The sequence below is a fragment of the Octopus sinensis genome, unplaced genomic scaffold, assembly GCF_006345805.1.
Source record: "Octopus sinensis unplaced genomic scaffold, ASM634580v1 Contig18232, whole genome shotgun sequence".
Taxonomy (NCBI): domain Eukaryota; kingdom Metazoa; phylum Mollusca; class Cephalopoda; order Octopoda; family Octopodidae; genus Octopus; species Octopus sinensis.
This window is the reverse complement of record NW_021835663.1, coordinates 3534-25913: the sequence shown is the minus strand read 5'-3', so window position 1 is coordinate 25913 and position 22380 is coordinate 3534. Positions and strand designations below refer to the sequence as shown.

General features: G+C 40.3%; 1 protein-coding gene across 1 annotated transcript; it reads left to right on the top strand.

Annotated features, from left to right (window-relative positions):
• Positions 1-5830: 5830 nt before the first annotated feature.
• Positions 5831-21866, top strand: LOC118761871 (fibroblast growth factor receptor-like 1). Its single transcript, XM_036500039.1, has 6 exons — positions 5831-6002; positions 16687-16752; positions 17883-18173; positions 18915-19033; positions 20626-20863; positions 21526-21866. Exons 1-6 carry the CDS (start codon positions 5831-5833, stop codon positions 21864-21866), a joined length of 1227 nt encoding a protein of 408 aa, XP_036355932.1.
• The last annotated feature ends 514 nt before the right edge of the window (positions 21867-22380 follow it).

The window sequence follows — 22380 nt, the reverse complement described above, 5'->3', positions numbered from 1 at the left end:
GATGATGTTTTTGTTGCTGATGTGTAGTTCCAGTGAACAATGAAGTTTGAAAACTTGAGATTGAATTCACAAACCTCAAGCACCCCCCTTCGTCTCTTTTGCTCTGTCTCCCCTTCCCCCTGTGCTGGTGGCACGTAAAAACCACCAACCGCTCGTGGCCGTTGCTAGCCCCCCTGGCACCTGTGCCGGCGGCATGAAAAAAGCACCCACTACGCTCACAGAGTGGTTGGCGTTAGGAAGGGCATCCACCTGTAGAAACACTGCCAGATCAGACTGGAGCCTGGTGCAGCCTCCTGGCTTCCCAGACCCCGGTCAAACTGTCCAACCCGTGCTAGCATGGAAAATGGACGTTAAACGATGATGATGATGATGATTCTCCCTCTTTGTTTCTCTCTCCTTTCTCTCTCACTTCCCCTCTCTTACTCTTCCTTTCTCTCGGACTCTCCCTCGCTTTCTCTTACTCTCTATATTTATCTATCTCTTTCCCATTTATAAACAACAAAAGATCTTGAGTAAGTTGAGAAATAAAATATTTAGAAAGATCAATCATAAATATCAGGCAGTGGCAACGGAAAGGTCTGCTTCAAGGCAGACAGCAAAACACTAACATTTAAAAGGGACAGACGAACTTGTGAGCTGAATAAAAATAATAAAATATTGGAAAGCAAAGTTTGAAGGGATAGAATCTGAGGGTAGTAGAGTCAGCATGGCTGGCTTTTCTTAACGACGGACAGCAACGTTTTGACAGTTTAATGGCTGGCATAAAATTTTGAACTTGATGTAAAAGAAAATTCGTAAACACCAAGTTTTGAAGTGATTCTTTTTCACAACAGTAGACTCACCATGGCAAGCATTCAAAACCTCTTCATCATGGACGGCAACACATTGAAGATTAAAAGGCTGGCGCAAATTTTTTAGCTTGATGTAACAGAGAATTCCTAAACACCCGCTTTAAATTTTACTCCCCTTCCAGCCCCATTTATACCCCTTTTTACCTTTTGGTTAATATAACGCGATTTCATTCGGGTGTACTGGGGCCACATTTTATAAGATGAGGAATTTTGTCCTAGAGGTCACGCCTTTCATTTGAGGAAAAAAATAGTTGTCATGCAAACTTGCCAGCACTTTTAACCCTTTCGTTACCAAACCGCCCGAAAGAAATTTTGGTTAATGTGACCGCCCGTATTTACCTATTCATATTTAAATGAGAATATCAGAGCAAATCTCTTTATTACATTCGTGAAAACACGTGATTATACTTCGTAAACAGTTCATCTACAGTTTTGTACAACGATTGAAGTGTAATTTTAATTCCGTGAATTTTGGGAGATTTTTTTCCAAAATTTGTTCCTATTGTGTTTTCAAACTTTGTAATTCTGACAAAAAATGGATACAAATTTCATCATATCAAGCAGCGAGTCAGAATTCGAAGGATTTTCTCCTGAAGACCTTGATAAATCTAACTCTATGACTGAAAAAAAAAAAAGCACGTGGTATTTGATAATGAATATGATGTTTCATTTTCCGAAAGTGAAAACAGTGAATCCGAGAGCTCCAACAGCGATAAAGAAAATGAATTGGCACCTGAATGGAGGGAAAATTGAAAAACTGTTTCTTTCGGTGATTTTTCTGAAGAAACTGGACCAAGCCACAGACTTTTCCAGGAGAGTAAAGCCTTAGACTATTTCTTTTTACTTTTTCGAATGAGCCTATTTGAAATCATTATGGCAGAAACGAACCATTACGCTAAATATAAACAAAGCGAAAGAAAGGATAGTTAGTTGTTTCCCACAACCTTAAATTAAATTAAGACTATTTTGCCATAAATATTATTATGGGTATCAGAAAGTTACCCAGAATAACAAATTCTATTGTAAAATTTTGTTGTATACCCAATTGAATATTAGCTAATAACACATTTTCTATAGCGATGTTTGAACAAAATTTTAATAATTTTATATTTTGTTGAATTTACCTGTATCTACCTGCAATTAGAGTCACTTTGTGACAAAAATTATAGTATAGAATTGGTTGAGAACATTTCATTAAATTATCTTCCAAAATTCATGTTAATATATTGATAAATAAAAAAGTTATAGTTGTTTAAAGAAACCAGACTAACTTTATGATTACGTTAGAAATTAATTGAAACACATAAGGGGTGTATTTTGGTCAGAAATATAGTAACGAAAGGGTTCATAGGTGTGCATATTTTCAGCTCAACCGACCAACCACATAATGCACACATTATATATATATGTGTGTGTGTGTGTGTGTGTGTGCACGCATTATATATACAAATTATATATATTTATGTATAAATTAAATTAGAGATAAAACCACTAATAGGCAAAAAAAAAACAAAAAAAAACATAAAAATAAAAATATAATATAGAAAATATATAAAATTGAAAAATTTAAATTATTTAAATTTAAAATAAAAATTATTAAATTATATTTGTAATTTGTTTAAAAATATATATAACTATCAAAAAGTATTAAAAAGTTTAATATACATAAATACAGATATATACACTTTGTATATATACATTATATATACATATTTATATATCGAACACACACACACACATATGTAAATGAACGCAATGAATATCTGATTCATAATATTTGTTCTCATGATTGTGTGTTGTTGGTAGCGATGATAATTCTCCCTATGAATGCAGACAGATACATCAAAGAACGCCGCCTGATGAACTTATAAAGGGAAAGTGAAAGGGAGTTGAGGGGAATACATTAAATAACGGGAGTGGACTACTCAAAGTTATTAATGAAGGGGAGTAAGAGAGGGAAAGGAGGAAATAGCGTGAGTGAGGAAGATGGCCCCTAGCAACCACACCTTTCAAGCTAGGGATTTCTAAGGTAGCCCACGGGCATCGTCACCTCATTCTACATGTCCCTGTAAATTTTGGAGCAAATCGGTCGGGATGTAGTGGCTTTGAAAGCGATCCAAGCGGTGAAAACGCATTTCAGTTTTATATATAGAGAAGATCTAATAGATATATATATAGATATATATATCTATATATATATATATATATATATATATATATATATATATATACATATATATATATATATATACATATATATATATATATATAATTATATATACATATATATATATATATATATACATATATATATATACATATATATATATATATACATATATATATTATATATATATATATATATATATACTATATATATATATTATATATATTATTACATATATATATATATATATCATATAATATATATATATATATACATAGATATATATATATATACTATATATATATATATATAATATATATATATATATAGACATATATATATATACTAGACAATATATATATATATACATATAAAAGCTGGACCTAAGAAGCATCAGTTGTGGTGTGCAGAGAGACGTTTGCGCTGGTATGGTCATGTGGCGAGAATGGATGAAGATAGTTGTGTGAAAAAGTGCCACACCCTAGCGGTTGAGGGAACCTGTGGAAGAGGCAGACCCAGGAAACCTGGGACGAGGTGGTGAAGCACGACCTTCGAACTTTAGGTCTCACTGAGGAATGACTAGAGACCGAGACCTCGGAAGTGTGCTGTGCGTGAGAAGACCCGGCAGGACAAGTGAGTCCACAACCCGTGGCCTTCTACATGGGATGGAGCCAGCCTACGTATGCATACATTCCCTTCTTGGGCACAAAACTCTACTTGTGAAGACGTGTTGAGGCAAGTGAGGATCAGAATCGAAATCGATCAATGGAAATTGCGGATGTGCTACCAGTGCCGGTGGCATGTCGAAACTCTGCTTGTGAAGACCATTGAGGCAAGTGAGGATCAGAATCGAAATCGATCAAGGAAATTGCAGATGTGTTACCAGTGCCGGTGGCATGTAAGAGAACTTTCCGTTTCGCGACCGTTGCCAGCACCGCCCCGTTTCGTGTCCGTGCCAGCCTCGCCTGGCCCTCGTGCCGGTGGCACATAAAAAGCACCATCCGTTCGTGGCCATTTGCCAGCTCTGTCTGGCACCAGTGCGGTGGCACGTAAAAAGCACCCACTACTCACGGAGTGGTTGGCGTTAGAAGGGATCCAGCCGTAGAAACACTGCCAGATTGTGGGCCTGATGAAGCCTTCTGGCTTCCAGACCCCAGTAGAACCGTCCACAATGTAGCATGGAAAACGGACGCTAAATGATGATGATTATGTGATGATGATGATACATATATATTATATATACCTATATATAATATATATATACATATATATATAATATAAATATATATTAATATACTATATATATATCCATATATATATATATATACATATATATATAATTACATATATATATATATATACAATTAATAATATATACCTATATATATTATATATACATAGTATATATATAATACATATATTATATATATAAAGATGTATATATATACCTATATATTATATTACATATATATATATATATACATATATATATATATATACACATATGTAACATTTCAGGATCTGATATAATCGAGGTATTTAAATAACAGAGGCACTAAGGTAGAGTACCTGTGCACTAAAAGTGTGTATGGACACTCACATACGGACACTCGCATACTTACCAAAATAAATACGGATTTGTCCTTCCAGTTACGCAAACATTCACAAGTATTGACCAAATACATAAAGTCACACAGGAGTATACTCTGGTACATATTCCATGGTCGACTGGAACCATGATGAGAGGGTCAATACACATTATATACTATTTGTGTGAAAAATCCTAAATGTTAAATTTTACTCTTAATTCACCTGAAGAAAACGTTTTTTTTACATGATGTAATTGTTTTGTTCATCAATAAAGATCACGTCTGAAACAGCTGTAGTGAACCTTAACCCACCTGTGTTATTGTATATATATATATATCATCATCATCATCATCACTTTTCCATGCTTTCATTGGTCGGAAGGGATTTTTCAGGCAGATTTTCTATGGCTGGATGCTCTTCCTGTCACCAACTTTTACCTGCAAGGTAATATTTCCCCATGACCAGGCATATTTTTGCAGAAGATTGGAAACAAGGGACACCACTTGTATGACAGTGACACTCACAGCTATCACATGATGTCAAGGCAAGAAGACAGTAACAACACACACACACACACACATACATACGTACGTACCAATCTTGAGAAGTTAGGCTTCTCAAAACCAGAAAGTAGAAAACTGATTCGAAGACTACAGACCCAAGCCATCACTGGAACTGTAAAAATCTGTAAAACTATCCAGAAGTTTATGATTTAAGCATATATGCGCATGTCTAGACATGCAACTATATGCATGAGAATACATACATAAAACAAGACATACAAATCTGCACATGCACTGACTCCAAATACTGCACATATACACACATACATGCAAAAATACCCTGTTGATGTAGTTGAAATTCCAATGAAGGAGCCTTGGATCTAGGTTAGAAACCGGCTCTTTCTCTATTGGCAAGAAATCTTGGAATAAAACTGAATAATGACATACATATATTTAGATCCAACAGGCTTCTTTCAGTTTCCATCTACCAAATCCAGTCCTGAGACTTTGGTTGGTCCTGGGCTAGGGTAGAAGACATTTACCAAAGTGGCCACACAGCCCCACTATGATGATGATGATGATACACAGTAACCCTGACAACTGTTTCTCTCTCTCTCTTTGCAGGTCCTCCCTTTATTAACCAGACGGCAGTCTTCTTTGCCTACATCGGTAAGAACTTCAGGTTTCGCTGCCCCATCACTTCCACACCACCACCCTACATGCAGTGGAGTAAAGATGGACACACCATCAACATTGCATGGGAGAGGTTTTGTATCCAGGAGATGGGACTCCGCATCAAAGATGTTGAAATTGAAGACAGTGGATTGTACACATGTAAAGCAACCAACAGCTTTGGCAGTGTCCAGTTCAACTTCACCCTCACAGTTATACGTAAGTACTTTCACTGCTACACACACGTGCATATAGATAGATACATATGTATGTGTGTATGCGTGTGTGTGTGTGTATAAAGTGTTTGAGATGATATGTGTAGTGTGTTTAATGTGATGTTTTATAGGTTTAATGCAGAGACACAGCTCACATGGCCTTCACACATCCAAAGGGACATGTGACATTGATGTAGTTAATATTCCTCTAGAATTGGTTCCTGAGTATGAATTTAAACTGCATCCAGGAGTTCCCAGTTTTGAGGGGTGGGGGACCACCCCTTAGCCACTGTTGTCCCAGGTCTACTCTCACCCGGAGTAGTAGCACCTGTCAGGATCCCAGCTAGGGGTTAATTAGCATGTAGTAGCAGGGTACAGGTTTCTTCTGTTCTGTACAGCAACCTGCCTTGGAGAAACCTGCAACCCAAGGACCTCGATGAACTCCAGGTGTGAAGGGTGGGGACAATACTGCATACACAGTACTCCACCTCAAAACTCCATTTGCATAGGCCTGAGAATGAGTCCATGTCCACAACCTCCCCCTCCCCTTCTTAAGTCTTGTAGCGATGGGAATATGGCAAAAATGGTAGGTGGAAGATGTCAATGGAAACTGCAGCTCCAATCTTGCATGCAGACAATCCAGGGCTTTGGTTGCCTGATGTTGACCTGGAGATGACAACATCCCTTGGCAGCACGCTGGATGACCAAGCAGCCCTTTTTAAGGACAGCCCTGCTTGCTCCATACAGAAAAGATGGCCTAATCAAAGCTCATCTTCATCAACCCAGTTGACAAAGCATGGTCAGCAGGCATCTTCTAACGTGATCAAATAACAACAATGAGAAGAATATTCACACCTGCCTTATCAGGTATACATGGTTTCAAACTGGTATGATAGAACATCAGAACCATGATAGACATGACTGACAGCAGCAGGCCAGAATGACGTTCTGCTCTTGTTGCACAAGAACTCTCCAGATTGAACATTGAGACTGCTGTCCTCAGTGAAGTTCGCTTCACAGATGAAAGCAGTCTTCAACAACATGGTGCAGGCTACATTCTCTACTGGTCCAGCAAGCCACAGGCTGAAAGACATCTCTCTGGTGTCAGCTTCATGGTCAGAAACTCTATTGCCTCCAAGCTAGAAAACCTCCCAACAGGTCATTCTGATCTTATCATCTCCATGTGTCTTCCCATCCCAAACAAACAACATGCTACTCTCTTCAGTGTGTATGCCCCAACCCAACAAGCTGACTTTGCAGAAAAGGATAAGTTCTATGCTGACCTGTGCAGCCTCCCCCAAGAGACCCCAGCAAACGACAAGGTCATCATCTTTGGTGATGACCACCATCTTATCCACTGCAAACTCAGCCTCTATTTCAAATCCAAGACAAAGAGGGGTGGAGGTCAAATGAGGAGGTTCCAGGTCAGCATCCTGCAGTCAGCTGAAGTGAAAGCTAACTTCCAGGCAAACCTCCAGTTAAAGCTTCAAGATCCCAGTTACCCCTCAGACCCCTCCTCTGAAGTGCTTTGGGAGCACCTGAAAACAGCCATTCTGCAAACCTCTGAAGAAGTACTGAGCTTCTCACAAAAAAAAAAAAACAAAGACGAGTTTGATGAAAATAACCTAGAGATCCAAATACTACTGGCGAAGAAGAGATCTGGCCACCAGGCTCACCTTGCGACCCCATATTGCCCTGGGAAGAAAGCAGCCTTCTGCCTTGTCTGCAGCAATCTCCAGCACAAACTTAAAGAGATCAAAAATGAGTATTGGATAAACCTTGCGAAAAGAATTCAGCTTAGCACAGACAGTGGTGACTACAAGGAATTTTATGAAACCCTAAAAGTTATGTGTGGTCCCTCACACCATGTCCAAAGTCCATTGCAAAAGTGTAGATTGAAAGAAAAATGCTTTTCACAAACACGGCAACTATCTTGAGTGGGTGGTTAGAGTTCTTTCAAACTCTCTTCAGTGCCAACCACTCAGCCCAAGACACAGCAGTGCTTCATATCCCACAGCAGCTTTTGAAGTCAGAGCTGGACGAAATTCCTTCCCTCACAGAGGCAACAAAAGCCGTAGAGCAACTGAAAAGTGGAAAGACAACAGGAGTGGACGGAATCCCACCTGAAACATGGAAGGTCTGGTGGCCCAGCACTGCACTCTAAACTCCACAAGCTTCATCTGCTGTTAGGGCAGGACACATCACCAGAATGGAGGATCATCTTCCCAAGATCACACTGTTTGGTAAACTCTCCTCTGGTCACCATGAGAGAGGAGCATCAAAGAAGAGGTACAAGGACTCCCTGAAGAAACCCCTTGGCACCGGCCACTTTGATCATCACCTTTGGTCTGTTCTTGCCACTGACTGAGAAGACTGGCATCTCTGGGCAATGGCCTCCTTTGAAAACACCCACAGAGCCATCCTTACAGACAAGAGAAAAAGGAGAGAAAACAAGGACACTACAACCAACCCTGACCAGCCCATCATCCCATGCAGCCTCTGTGGTTGTACCTGTTTGTCCTGAATCAGACTCGTTGGACATCAGCAAGCTTGTAACAGACGTGGACATCCTCCATCCTCACCCCTGTAAATCTTCACTCACAAAGTAAAGTCAAGAAGAAGAAGAATTGACTCAGTGGGAGGGCAGTGTTCTGGGAAGAAGGGACTGGGTGGTTAATGAGGATTTGAGGTGGGGACTGGTGGGTGATAAGTGAAGGAAATAGAAGATGAGTGAGGAATATGTGAGTGGAGGTTCTCATGAACAGTAGCCACTGTAGTAGTGGTAGAAAAGGCAGAGAGAGGAGACACAGGATGTCTGTGGATAGGAGATAGGGGTGCATTGATGACTCCTTATTAATCAGGGTAGCCATTCTTTGGATGTATGTGTAGTTTTGTTTGTGAATGTGATGTGACAGTATTTGTGGTGTGTATGTTGTATGAGGAGTGTAGATTGTATATAGTATATGGTGTGCAGAGACTATATGTGTAGTGTAGACTATATGTACTAAATGGTGTATACATTGTGTATATAGCATATACAGTGTTTAGACTCTGTATATACTGTATATGTATAGTATGTGATGTCTAGACATTGTGTGTATAGTGTGGTATATACTATAGATATATATATAATAACCATTGGTTTCAGATGTGTCCAGGCGACCTTCACCTTTGATATAGATTTTAAAACTGTTTCTTGTTAACTGAACTGTAATTGATTGGTTGAGAATAGCTTTCTCTGATTGGCTGAACTCAAGTGATATCTGTATAAACTATTTTACAAGCAACCAAAGATACAGCAGTCTTTATCGAACATATCTAAGTCCCCTTTAAACATACCCAAACACAGCTGTGTGTGTGTGTGTGTGTGTGGTGTGCATGCGTGCCTAAGGGTCTCACTGGGAAATAAAAGTCATTAACTTGACTGACTGCTGAGAGACAAGTTGCTTCTACTTGACTCCCATGTTTCAAGTTTTATAGAAATAGGGAATCCCTTAATAACTTATAGCTTTCGGCTCCCTTTATCACTAGCTACTTAATTAAGTTACTGCTAACGAGCCTCTGCTTATACACAAATACCTGTGGTGTATAAGGGGAGGGTGTGAAGAACGTGTATATCCTTTATACATATACACACACCCAGGTATACATAGGAGTATGTGTTTATCAATGGGCCAAGATGTATACACATGTGTGTGTGTGTGTATGTCTTCCACCCACCTCTCATATATATATATATATCAAAACAGATTGGAAAAATATTGGGGGTATTATTTATTCATCATTACACATGTTTCATTTGCTAATAGGAGTTACAAAATTGTACATGTAGAAGAAACATATAAGACATCTCCATTTAGAAATTCTTCAGACAGAGAATCAAATAATATTATTTGAATAGTATTATTCATCATTGTTTGAATGTCCACTTTTCCATGCTTTTGCTTGCTTGGATGGAGTTTATTGGGGCAGATTTTCTATAGCCAGATGCACTTCCTGTCACCAACCCTCACCTGTGTCCAACCAAGATGGAAATATTTCCCCATGGCCAGACATGATTTTGCAGAATATTAAAAAAAACATATATATGTACAGTGCAGCCTGTATAACATCAATAAGAGAACCTCTGTGTGTTTGCTCTACTTGCTAAAAATAGCTGACAAATGTTCCTCACATTACATCCTACCATCTTAAATAAGGAAAGGACACATTAGATAATGTAGTCCTAGATAGACTAGCTTGGAATGAAAGGCAGGATGGTCGCAGCTGGAATACCTTTGAACCTAGGTCTACTGGATGAGGGCTGACCTGGTGTTAAATCACAACAAACACATCTACACCACCACCACCGCCACAGCTACAACACACCACCACCAACAACAACATTCCATCACTGCTCCATCAGCATCCCTAACCCACCCACCACTACGCCTATTTAACACAACAGAAGTCTTTGAATTTTAATAGTTTTCCTGATTTGTTTAATGACTGTAAGAATGTTGTGTCAACTCATGTATACACCCCACCCCTACCCCAACTACATACACCCACACCACACACACACACACACACACACACACACACACAATATATATATATATATATATATATATATATATATATATATATCATCATCATCATTTAATGTCTTTTTTCCATGCTGGCATGGGTTAGACGTGTGTGTAATATGAACACACACACACACACAGACCATTACTACCATTGTTTGATAGTTAGGAAAAGCTGGAATGTAACACACACCACACATATAAACAGATATACAGAGAGCCCCCCCCCCCTGCCGTGCTGTGTCTGTTGTTTCATAAACAAGTTGTGTAAAAAAAACAGCTGTCAGACTCTTGTCTAAAAATGTGTATTCACATCAGTTCATGTTGTAGTCCACCCTTACCCACCCCTGTAGGGGTAGGAAGGGGCCAGGGGCTACCTCCCCACACCTTTAAACACCCTCTTATAGACAATAAGAAACAGATTTATCTCCCTTCCTGTTGTTCTTTATCCCTAGGTCAGTGCTAGAAACAAAGACATTCCAGGCTGGACCATCCCATTTGATTGACACCCTATAGCCTTGACTATGTGTTTACAAGTGAGGCTTTACATGGTGACACAACCTGCTGGAAATAACTACTAATGTCCCTTTAAACTGCAGACTTCAAAAGACGAATGACACATTACATAATGTAATCCTAGATACACAATGACTGAAAATAAGATGGAATGGTCATGACTGAAACACCTTTCATCACAGGTCTGTTCAATAATGGCTGACCTCCAACTATACAACAACTCTATCTTGTCTAATATGTCCTTCCTTTCTTAAGGATATAGGGTTTGATTTAGGGGAAATTTAGCTGTTACTTCTAGCAGGTCAAGTCCCAATTTAGAAGCCCTCCATTATTGTTAAGAAACTGAAGTGTCTACTGTATTTGTGTCAGTAAAATATGGGTACCAGTGGTATAATAGGGTAACTATGGTGTGACTACTTTTAGCAGAGCCCACTTGGGAGCAGGTGTCCTATCTGGGGATAACTGCCCTCCACAACTTACAGACATTCTGAAAAGGATCGGTAACTACATCCTCACCATCACCACAACCACCAGTCATAGAGAGCCCCTGAAAGGGATCAGTGACCCCTTCCCTGCCTTCTCTACTCCGCCACCAGTCACTGTTGTTCCTTTCACTGCATCATTTAAGAAAGTAAGGTCCTGGGTTCACATGACAATGATGGCACCGTTGCAGTGTGGTTGTGGGCCAGCAATGATTGGTTTTACATTGATTCAGTTTATTAAACTGGAAAGGTGACTGTTAGCTTATCCATGGGTCCACCACCACCACAATATGCTAAAACATAAAACATTGCATCTTAAAGCAGGCCTTAATGTAAAATACAATAAGAGATGAGTGAATGAGGGAGGGGTCTAAAATGTGTCCATCAGTGCTCCTGTTGCTGTCTCCCTAATTAACTGCCACACCCACCTTTTGCTCTGGGATAAGCCCTATAAATTAGACCCCTAAAGCTGCTTGCTTGTAACAATGTCCCCTAAACAAAACTGTGGATTGGGAGTGGAGAGGTTGGTTTATAATGGCTGCCTCACAGACTGTCTCAGTGATTGGGAGGGATCTACTTAACAGGCTCTCTCTCTCTGTCTCTTATAGACAGTTTAACAGAGAGAGATAGAGAGAGAGAGATAGTTCATAAACAGACCGACAGACAGATAGATAGACAGAGAGGTAGATAGATGGAGAGAGAGAGACAGGTAGATAGATAGGAGGACAAGTAGTCATATATTCTGCATTTTAGTTATCAACATCTGTGTTCTTTCTAAATAGCAGTTTAACACATATGTTGATATACATTATATACGCATAAAAGCCAAACATAAACACAGACACATGCACACACCACATATATATACACATTTATACACTCATATATATATATGAAGTTGAAGGTATCAGGGGGAGAGGTAGACCTAGGAAGACATGGGATGAAGTAGTCAAGCATGACCTCAGAGCGTTGGGCCTCACTGAGGCAATGGCGAAGGACCGAGATCTCTGGAGATATGCTGTGACTGCAAAGACCCGGGCTGCTTCCTGCATCAGTTCTGCATAGCCCCTGCCCATTCAAAGTACCCTGGATCCCAGAACGTCCCGCTGTGCTTGAGGAGACCTGTTGAGTCAAGTACATGAACATGAACGTCGAAATAAATATCAATGGAAATAGTAGTTGTGATGCCTGTCTTGGTGGCACATAAAAAGCACTATCCGAACGTGGCCGATGCCAGCGCCGCCCCAACTGGCTTCTGTGCCGGTGGCACATAAAAAGCACCATCCGAACGTGGCCGATGCCAGCGCCGCCCCAACTGGCTTCTGTGCCGGTGGCACATAAAAAGCACCATCCGAACGTGGCCGATGCCAGCGCCGCCTTGGCTGGCTTCCGTGCCACTGGCACGTTAAAAGCTCCAACCAATCATGGCCGATGCCGGACTCCCCTGGCACCTGTGCAGGTGGCACGTAAAAAGCACCCACTACACTCGCGGAGTGGTTGGCATTAGGAAGGGCATCCAGCCGTAGAAACTCTGCCAGATCAGACTGGAGCTGGAGCAGCCCCTGGCTTCCCAGACCCCGGTCGAACCGTCCAACCCGTGCTAGCACGGAAAACGGACGTTAAACGATGATGATGATGATGATGATATATATATATATATATATATATCCACACCTCTGCACACACCCTCACCCACACACTCCCTCCCCATTACTCTGTCCTAAAATTACTGACCAAGTCCATTTGTGCCCCCCACCCCCAATAAACATGTCTGAACATTGCAGTCTTCCATTTGCATCTCAAACTGGGAGCAGTTGCCGGAGGTGGGGGTGACACTGAGTGGTTGTGGTGGTGGTGTGTAAGGGGCAGGTACATGAGGGGGTGACAGTGGTAGCGGTGTTATTTATTACAGGGTGGGGGTAAGTGAAAACATTGTTGTTAATATTGTACACCCTGCCCCCCCCCCCCTGCTCTACAGACCAGCTTGTTAACATTCCTGTTGTACATTGGGGACATCACCACCACCACCACCACCATTAGTATAATTTGATCTCTTGTCTTCTAACTTCTCCATCTCTCATTGTTTATGTGTCAATGTGTCTATCTGTCATGAGTTTTTCTGTAGATTCATTGTAGAAATATCATATTGAAAAAAAATGGTGGATTGGCTCTTTATATTCTGAGTTCAAATCCTGCTGAGCTCAACTTTGTCTTTCATCTTTTCAGGGTTGATAAATAAAAAGTACCAGTCATATACTGGTGTTGATGGGATTGACTAACCCCATCCCCTCCTCAAAATTGCTGCCCTTGTGCCTAAATCAGAAACAATTGTCAAAATAAGGCACACTCTACCTCTCTCTCTTCTCTGTTTCTTTCTATATATGTGTGTGCATTTATATACACATGCATACATATATAATATATATATATAATATATATATATATATATATATATATATATATATATATATATATATACATATACACACACATACACACACACATCATCATCATCATCATTTAGCGTCCACTTTCCATGCTAGCATGGGTTGGACGGTTCAACTGGGGTCTGTGAAGCTGGAAGGCTTTGTCAGGCCCAGTCAGATCTGGCAGTGTTTCTATGGCTGGATGCCCTTCCTAACGCCAACCACTCCGTGAGAGCCCGACCATTCTGTATATATATATATCTATATATATAAAACTGTAGTTGTGTGAGTGTCTGTCCCCTTCGATTTAGATTCCTAACTACTCCCACATTTTGCGGTGCAGTTTAACCAAAACCGGGTATCTTATAGTCGTGATTCATATCGAGCCCGTCTGAGTACTAGCGTGCGTCTACGATGAGTCTACGATTTTAAAAATAATTTAACATCATTTTTTATTTCATTTTAATGCATAATTTTTCGTGTGTCGATGACGGCGGAGTTGGCGTCCATGGTCACACCTGCACCTGTTTGCTTCTCCCCTTCTTCCCTCCCTCATGAAGCTGTGGGGAAGGGAGTGTAAGGAAATCAACGTCGTAAAGCGTTGTCAAGGAGACCAGCGTTCTTTGAGAACAACGACTTCATGGCTTGAAGACACCAAAACAGAAATGGCTAAGAAAGCCCGAATTGGCATCTATAAGGGAAGTAACTCTCTAAAAATGCTTATATAGTTATTTCCCTTACAAACCCGAGCAACGCCGGGCGATACTGCTAGTATATATATATATATTTATAAAGAAAGAAAACAAATGGGTTGAGGCTCACTACAGCTGTTTCAGAGGTGTTTTTTATAGATGAATAAACCAATTACAACATGAAAAAAACTGTTTCCTTCCGGTGAATTAAAAACTTAGAATTTCAAATTTTAAATTTAGTTCAGAAAAAATATATCAAGATATGGAATGTGTCTTGACCCTCTCATTTTGGCAACAAGTGAGAGAGTATATATTTATATATATACTAGCAGTATCGCCCGGCGTTGCTCGGGTTTGTAAGGGAATTAACTATATAAGCATTTTTAGAGAGTTACTTCCCTTATAGGTGCCAATTCGGGCTTTCTTAGCCATTTCTGTTTTGGTGTCTTCAAGCCATGAAGTTGTTGTTCTAAAAGAACGCTGGTCTCCTTGACAACGCTTTACGACGTTGATTTCCTTACACTCCCTTCCCCACAGCTTCACGAGAGAAGGAAGAAGGGGGAGAAGCAACACAGGTGCAGATGTTACCATGGACGCCAACTCTGCCGTCATCGACACGAAAAAATATGCATTAAAATGGAATAAAAAATGATGTTAAATTATTTTTAAAATCGTAGACTCATCGTAGACGCGCGCTAATACCCAGACGGGCTTGATATGAATCACGACTATAAGATACCCGAATTTGGTTAAACTGCACCACAAAATGTGGGAGTAGTTAGGAATCTAACTATAGATATACTTTTATTAAAGCTGCAAAAATCTTCACAAACTGTTACTCAGAGTTTCACGTTCCTATTCATCAGACAGTATGTTCACAACCATCCAACGAACAGGAATGTGAAACTCTGAGTAACAGTTTGTGAAGATTTTTGCAGCTTTAATAAAAGCATATTACTCTACCTTCGGTATTCGAGTTCTATTTTTCTCCACCTTGTTTTGCATTTATGTGCTTACTCGTGTGGTGCCATGTAAAAACCCCTCGCACCAAGAGTCTTGTGCCTGTGTCACATAAAAAGCACTTGTGACGGTGCCACGTAAAAAGCACATGCGGCGAGAGTCCTGTGCCGGTGGCGCGTTAAAGCACCCAGCACACACTGTAAAGTGGTTTGCATTAAGAAGGGCATCCAGCTGTAGAAGCCAAGCAAAATCAGACTGGACTCTGGTGCAGCTCTTCTGCTTGTCAGCTCTGGTCAAACCGCCCAACCCATGCCAGCATGAAAAACGGACGTTAAAGGATGATGATGATGATATATATATACACACACACATATACACACACTTGCACATGCTAGCAAGTGTGTGTATATGTGTGTGTATAGGTATTCCATAATATCAAATACTGATATGATATAACCTCACTTTGTTAGAAAATAATGTTTTCTTCATTAATGAATAGTAGTAGTTATTCCTTTAAAGCCCTATGGGCTCATAAGGGCAGGTTTCCTGGCTTCCGTGGCGTATATATATTAACACCCTGGATGGGATGCCAGTCCCTCGCAGGATTACTCATTTTTACCAGCTGAGTGGACTGGAACAACGTGAAATGAAGTGTCTTTCTCAAGAACACAATGCATCACCCAGTTCAGGAATTGAAACCACAATCTTACGATCATGAGTCCAACACCCTAACCACTAGGCCACACACCGCCACTCATTAATAAATGCCTGACATATATTAATCTATTCTACATTTCACAGCACACATTTCACTAGAGACATCTCACATTCCACATCTCCCAATCACCGCACTAGATGTCTTACAGCATGCCTACCTCTTCTATATTGCTATGCTGAGTTCAAATCCAACATGAATTTTGTAATTTGTACCAGTAATACACTAGGACACATTCATCTTGGGACTCGTCAAATCCAAACAACCACCACCACTGCTGCTACCAATCTTAGTATAATTGTTGTTGTTGTTGTTGTTGTTCTTTCCAGCTGAGAAGAAAGAAGGTACCCAACAGAACAATCTCTACCCTCACCAACTGGACCCTACAGGGGCAAGTAAGTTATTTAGGGGCTGCCATGTGTTGTCCCCATTCTTTAGAGATTTTCACTCCCTTTAGAATGGCATTCCAGCCATAACCATTCTGTCTTTTATTGTCTAGATTACTTTAGTAAATAATATTGTAGAGGTTGTATTGCCCTTCCCCTCAAAATAATATTGATTCAAACCACTACACTACAACCCATACCATTCTAATAACCATCAACATCAGCAATGGACTCCACACTCCCTTAACAAAATGATGACCACCACCTCCAACTACCCGTCAGGTTGCTAAGACTATGTAATATACAGGAACAACACTTCCAGAATTTACTATTGGAGTACAACAAGGATTCATTCTGTGACCCATTCTTTTTAACCTATCGTCACATCACATCTTTGCACCATTTCAAAGACACCAATGCACCATTGCTCTCCAAACCCCTTTTGAAACCATTTGGAAGAAACTTGCTTCCACAACAAACTTAAAACAACACTAACCAAATCTACTGTCTTCCTTATTGACAACATCAGGTACAACCATCACACACACACACACACACACACACACACACACACACACACACACACACAGAAGTAAACAACAATACTGGGAGGGAGTTGTATACAACACTTCTACAACATTCACATATATGCACAGAAGACAGTCATATCATCACCATCATTTAACGTCCATTTTCTATGCTGGCATGGGTTAGACGGTTTGACAGAAGCTGTCAAGCCGGAGGGCTGCACCAGGCTCCAATTGTCTGTTTTGGCATGGTTTCTATTGTTGGATGCCCTTCCTAATGCCAACAGGGCATCCAACCATAGGAACCATGCCAAAACAGACAATTGGAGCCCAGTGCAGCCCTCCTAGAGTGATCCCTAACGATCAGAAAGAAACAACAAAAATATACCAACGATACATTATGACCACCCCTACGGATTAAGTTAACCCTTCCTCATGGAGTGGGATGTATAGGAAGGGGCTATACACAAGACCTTCACAGTTCTTCTCATCCCCAGTAGCATCGATACAATTAGTTGTAAGTGTGTAGATGTGTGTTGAACTGACCAGTGTGGCCAGTTGTTTTTATATGTCTGTCCCCTTAAAATAAAGGGTCCTTTCTTTGTTTTGAAGCTGAGCCCCGTTTCCTGCACCTGCGTAAGATGAAGAAAAAGGCGATCCCACGCCCGGCTGGTAGTTCCATATGGTTTCGATGTCGAGCTAGTGGTAACCCACAGCCAGAGATACAATGGCTGAAGAATGGTCAGATGTGGACATCTGATAACATGGGGAACTATCAGGACAGTAGACCACGTTGGACGTTAAAGATTGATGATTTACGACAAGAGGACAGTGGTCAGTACACCTGTGTGGTCACTAATATCCATGGTACCATCAATTACACATACTCTTTAGAAGTCGTCGGTAAGTAAATACGTCTCTCTTCAAATATACCTTCATTTCTCTGTGTTATTACATTCATCATTTCATCTATCATTACATCTATCATTACATCTATCATCATATTATTACTTAAGGTAGCATGCTGGGCAAAATGCTTAGCAGCATTTTGTCCATTTTTACGTTCTGAGTTCAAATTCTGCCAGAGTTGACTGCTTTTCATTCTTTTGGGGTCGATAAAATAAGTACCAGTTGAACACTGGGGTTGGCTTGTAATTGGCTTATCCCCTCCCCCGGAATTTCTGGCCTTGTGCCAAAATTTTCAACCATTTCATCTATCATTACATCTATTATTACACCTGTTTAGCTCTTTGTCTCCAGTCTTGAACATTTTTTCTCCATTATTACAGCATTTTTATTTCTCCTTGTATTTTATTCCTGTCTCTCTAAGTTTATCTGTCCCCATCACCATCATCGTCACCACCACTTCCACCACCATTATCATCACCACCACTTCCACCACCATCATCATCACCACCACTTCCACCACCATCATCATCACCACCACTTCCACCACCATCATCGTCACCACCACGTCCACCACCATCATCGTCACCACCACTTCCACCACCATCATCATCACCACCACTTCCACCACCAACATCGTCACCACCACTTCCACCACCATCACCATCATCATCATTACTGAAACTCTCATGAAAACTATTATTATTTCCTCTCTTCACAATCCTATTTGTTTTTCAGAAGAGGTTCATGAAAAACCGCAATTACTTCCACCACACCCCCTCAACCAGACGGCTCGAAGGGGAGAGCAAGCTTCGTTCCAGTGTCATGTCAAAAGTGAAGTCCAGCCTCTCATAAAAGTAGGATGCTCTACACCCCCCACTCCACAATGTGTCATCTCATTGTAAGACTGTGCTTGTTGGTTTGTTCCAGGGTGGCTCTGATCAAGACATTCCAGTTATGATTGTCCTGTCTTTGTTTTATGGTGTGTGTATGTCTAGGACTGCATTATCTACACAAGTTGGACAAAATAATGAAAACCCCTTGTTAAATGAAAGTTTTATTATGTAATATGGAGTTGGTCCAACTTTGACATCAGTCACAGCTTTCTGGAGCTCATGACAAATGGTTTTGGTTGACCCAGGATTGGCAAGGTGGTACTTTAGCTCTTCTGTCATTTTTCCTGCCATAGTTTGATGGCTTTTAGACACAATATATTTCATTATTCTTCAGTCCCTTTCTATGAAGTTCTTGTGACAATAACAGACTTTGTGCATCTTAATGTAAGTGGAAATGATGCGCACCACCACATCATTTTCACTTACCCAGTAGACATCAGGCTGTTTGTAAGCCTTGTTTAGGGTAGTAACATTGTGTTTGTAGCCTTATGTCAGTGGAGCTGAAGAACTACTAAGTAGACATCAGGAACCTGGTCCCTTACATCAGCTGACTGTCTGTGATCCTTTGTGATTGTAACATGCTGTGTGTACCCTAATATAAGGGGAGGGGAGGTGGGACCCTGTAGATATCAGTGACAGCTGTAATAGCCAGAGTGGGAGGAACCCAGGTGGTTGTGATGTTGGTTCTATGTTGGCCATGATAAATTTATAAAGTGAAGAGTTTAGCTGAGTTTGGAAGTGATGAGGCAAAAGAGGAGAAAGTTAACAAGTTGTTTTAATGTGAGGGAGTTGCTATAGTAACAGGATGAGGGTGGGATGGGGTAAACATATGAAGTGGGGGAGGGGTAATGCATTAATGTGTTGTAGGTCAAGCAGTCAAAGTTCAGTGTGTGTAGATAGTGGTCAGTGTACAGCGTAGTGTGTGTATATAAACAGTGTATATATATATAAGTGTGTATGTGTTGTGGTCAATGATGTGTATATTGTATGTTAATATAGACCAAACTATTTGTATATATATCTGACTTGTTTAATGTCTCAGCTTCTCAGATATGTCCTCCCTCTAGTTGTTTACACCCAACACTCTCCTTTATTATTATATGTTCACTCAGTGATTCTCCCACCATCACTACTACAGTCACTGATGAGCTCTAATAACAGTCAAACATGTCTGCAGTTATCTCCCTTATTTGATGAATTGATTAAAGCATGATAAATCAACAACTAATATTGTATTTTGCTCGTTATATAATAATATCTAATTAAGTATTTCCTGCTCTCTCTCAATTAATTATCTTAACACTATTTATGTCTCACTGTCTAACAGCTATTGTATGTCTGTGTGTATGTTGGTTGAACTCTCTCTTTCTCTCTTTTTACCTAAACATTCAACTATTTGTATATGTTTATGTACATCTATCTATCTGTCTGTCTATCTATACACACACACATACACACCACATACACATATATATTCTCCAATCTGTATGTCCATCTTTAATCTTATGTCTCATTCCAAGAAATGTAACCCTGTTTCTCCCTTTTGTTTTCAGTGGCTGAAATGGGTCGATGACCCGTCCACTCTTTCCAATGTCAACCACACCATTGAAGTGAAAGGCCGTAAATTTGTTGTACTGAAGTCTGGTGGGAACTGGAAACGACCAGATGGTTCTTACGTGAATAAACTGACGATAAAAAGGATTACATCAGAAGATTCAGGGTTATACATATGTTTAGGGGCCACAAGTTTTGGGTTCAGCTGCCGACAGGCTTTCCTGAAGGTGCATCCAGGTATTTTTGACTTTATTTTTGTTGCGATTTTTTTTGGGTTTGTTTTTTTAATTCCTTCATGATTGGAGGAAGGGCAGTTCCCACTTCACTCCAATCCATGACCCTTTTTCAGGATCTGCAGGCTGATGGGATGATGGGAGGAAGTTATCCTCCAACTGGAGACCTGGTCCCTATACTTGCAACAGATTGTATGACACTAAAGGCAGCCAAGGGGCCAAATGATGGAAGATAAACCCCAACAGTAAATCTACCCTTCAACACCAGGAATTAGCCCCACCCCCAGTGTGTTTGTACACAAGTTTCCTCAACCAATGCTTCATTCAATGTGCAATTGAACCATGAGATGTGAGCTTCTTAACCACACAGCCATTCTTGTACCCAGTAATTGTGGCCATGCAGGAGTACTGCCCGCAAGGGTTTTAGATAACCCTAGTGCTGGGGAACACATTGCTCACACTGTTTGGTCATTGCTACAGTCTATGAACAGCTGCTCAATATTTAGTTGATCATACGGAGTCACTCCGTAACATTCAGTATATATATATACACCCATATATGCACAAACACACACTCACACATGCATACATACATGCATGCATACATACATACACATCTAAAACTGTTTTGTAACTCTTTTCTCTCTCTCTTCTTTTACTCCACAGATCCAAAGCATTCTCGACCAAACCAAAAAATTACTCCGTCCACTTCAAAAATCCTTTTCGTGGACATCTGGATTCCTGCTATTATGCTTGCCATTATTACTGGAGCTATCGCCCTTCTCTATAGTAACCGATGCCACTGTCGCTGTTCACAGACTTCACACAACTCCAACCACGAACATGTTGAGTTGGAACATGTACCAACCAGCCACCACGAGGACCCAGTCAACTATCCACAGATGTCGGCCTACCACACCCCAAACATTCATGCTGGCTCCAGTAGTATGTCCAGCAGTTCCAGCTTTAGCATCGCATCGTCCTCCATACCTCCGCTCCGTCACTAATGCCAACACAACCAGAGACAAACTCTTTTACAGTAGCTGAGAAGAGGCACATAGACATGGCAGGGTGCCATCTGTGACACACAGACAGACTCCATTCTTAAACTAAAACTGCTGAAGACAACCAAAAATATGGGGTGGGGGGAGCAGCACTTCTGAAGTCCTCTCTTGCCAAACTCCTGACCTTGAGGAGGCACGCAATGATGGCGTGAAGAAGGAACTAACCAAGAAAATTTGACACAAAAATAGAAAAAAACACAGAAACTGTGGAATTATATACATACCTGCATTCGTATATATATATACACACTGCTCAACATATAGGTATATATACACATATCTATCTGTTTACTTTAACATGCATACATACATGCATACACATTTATATATATATATGTATGTGTGTGTATGTGTGTGTGTGTATGTATATACACTGGTATATATATATGTATGGATAGTTATGTGTCAATAATTTTGTGTATGTGTGTCTATATATATGTATATGATTAGTATGTTG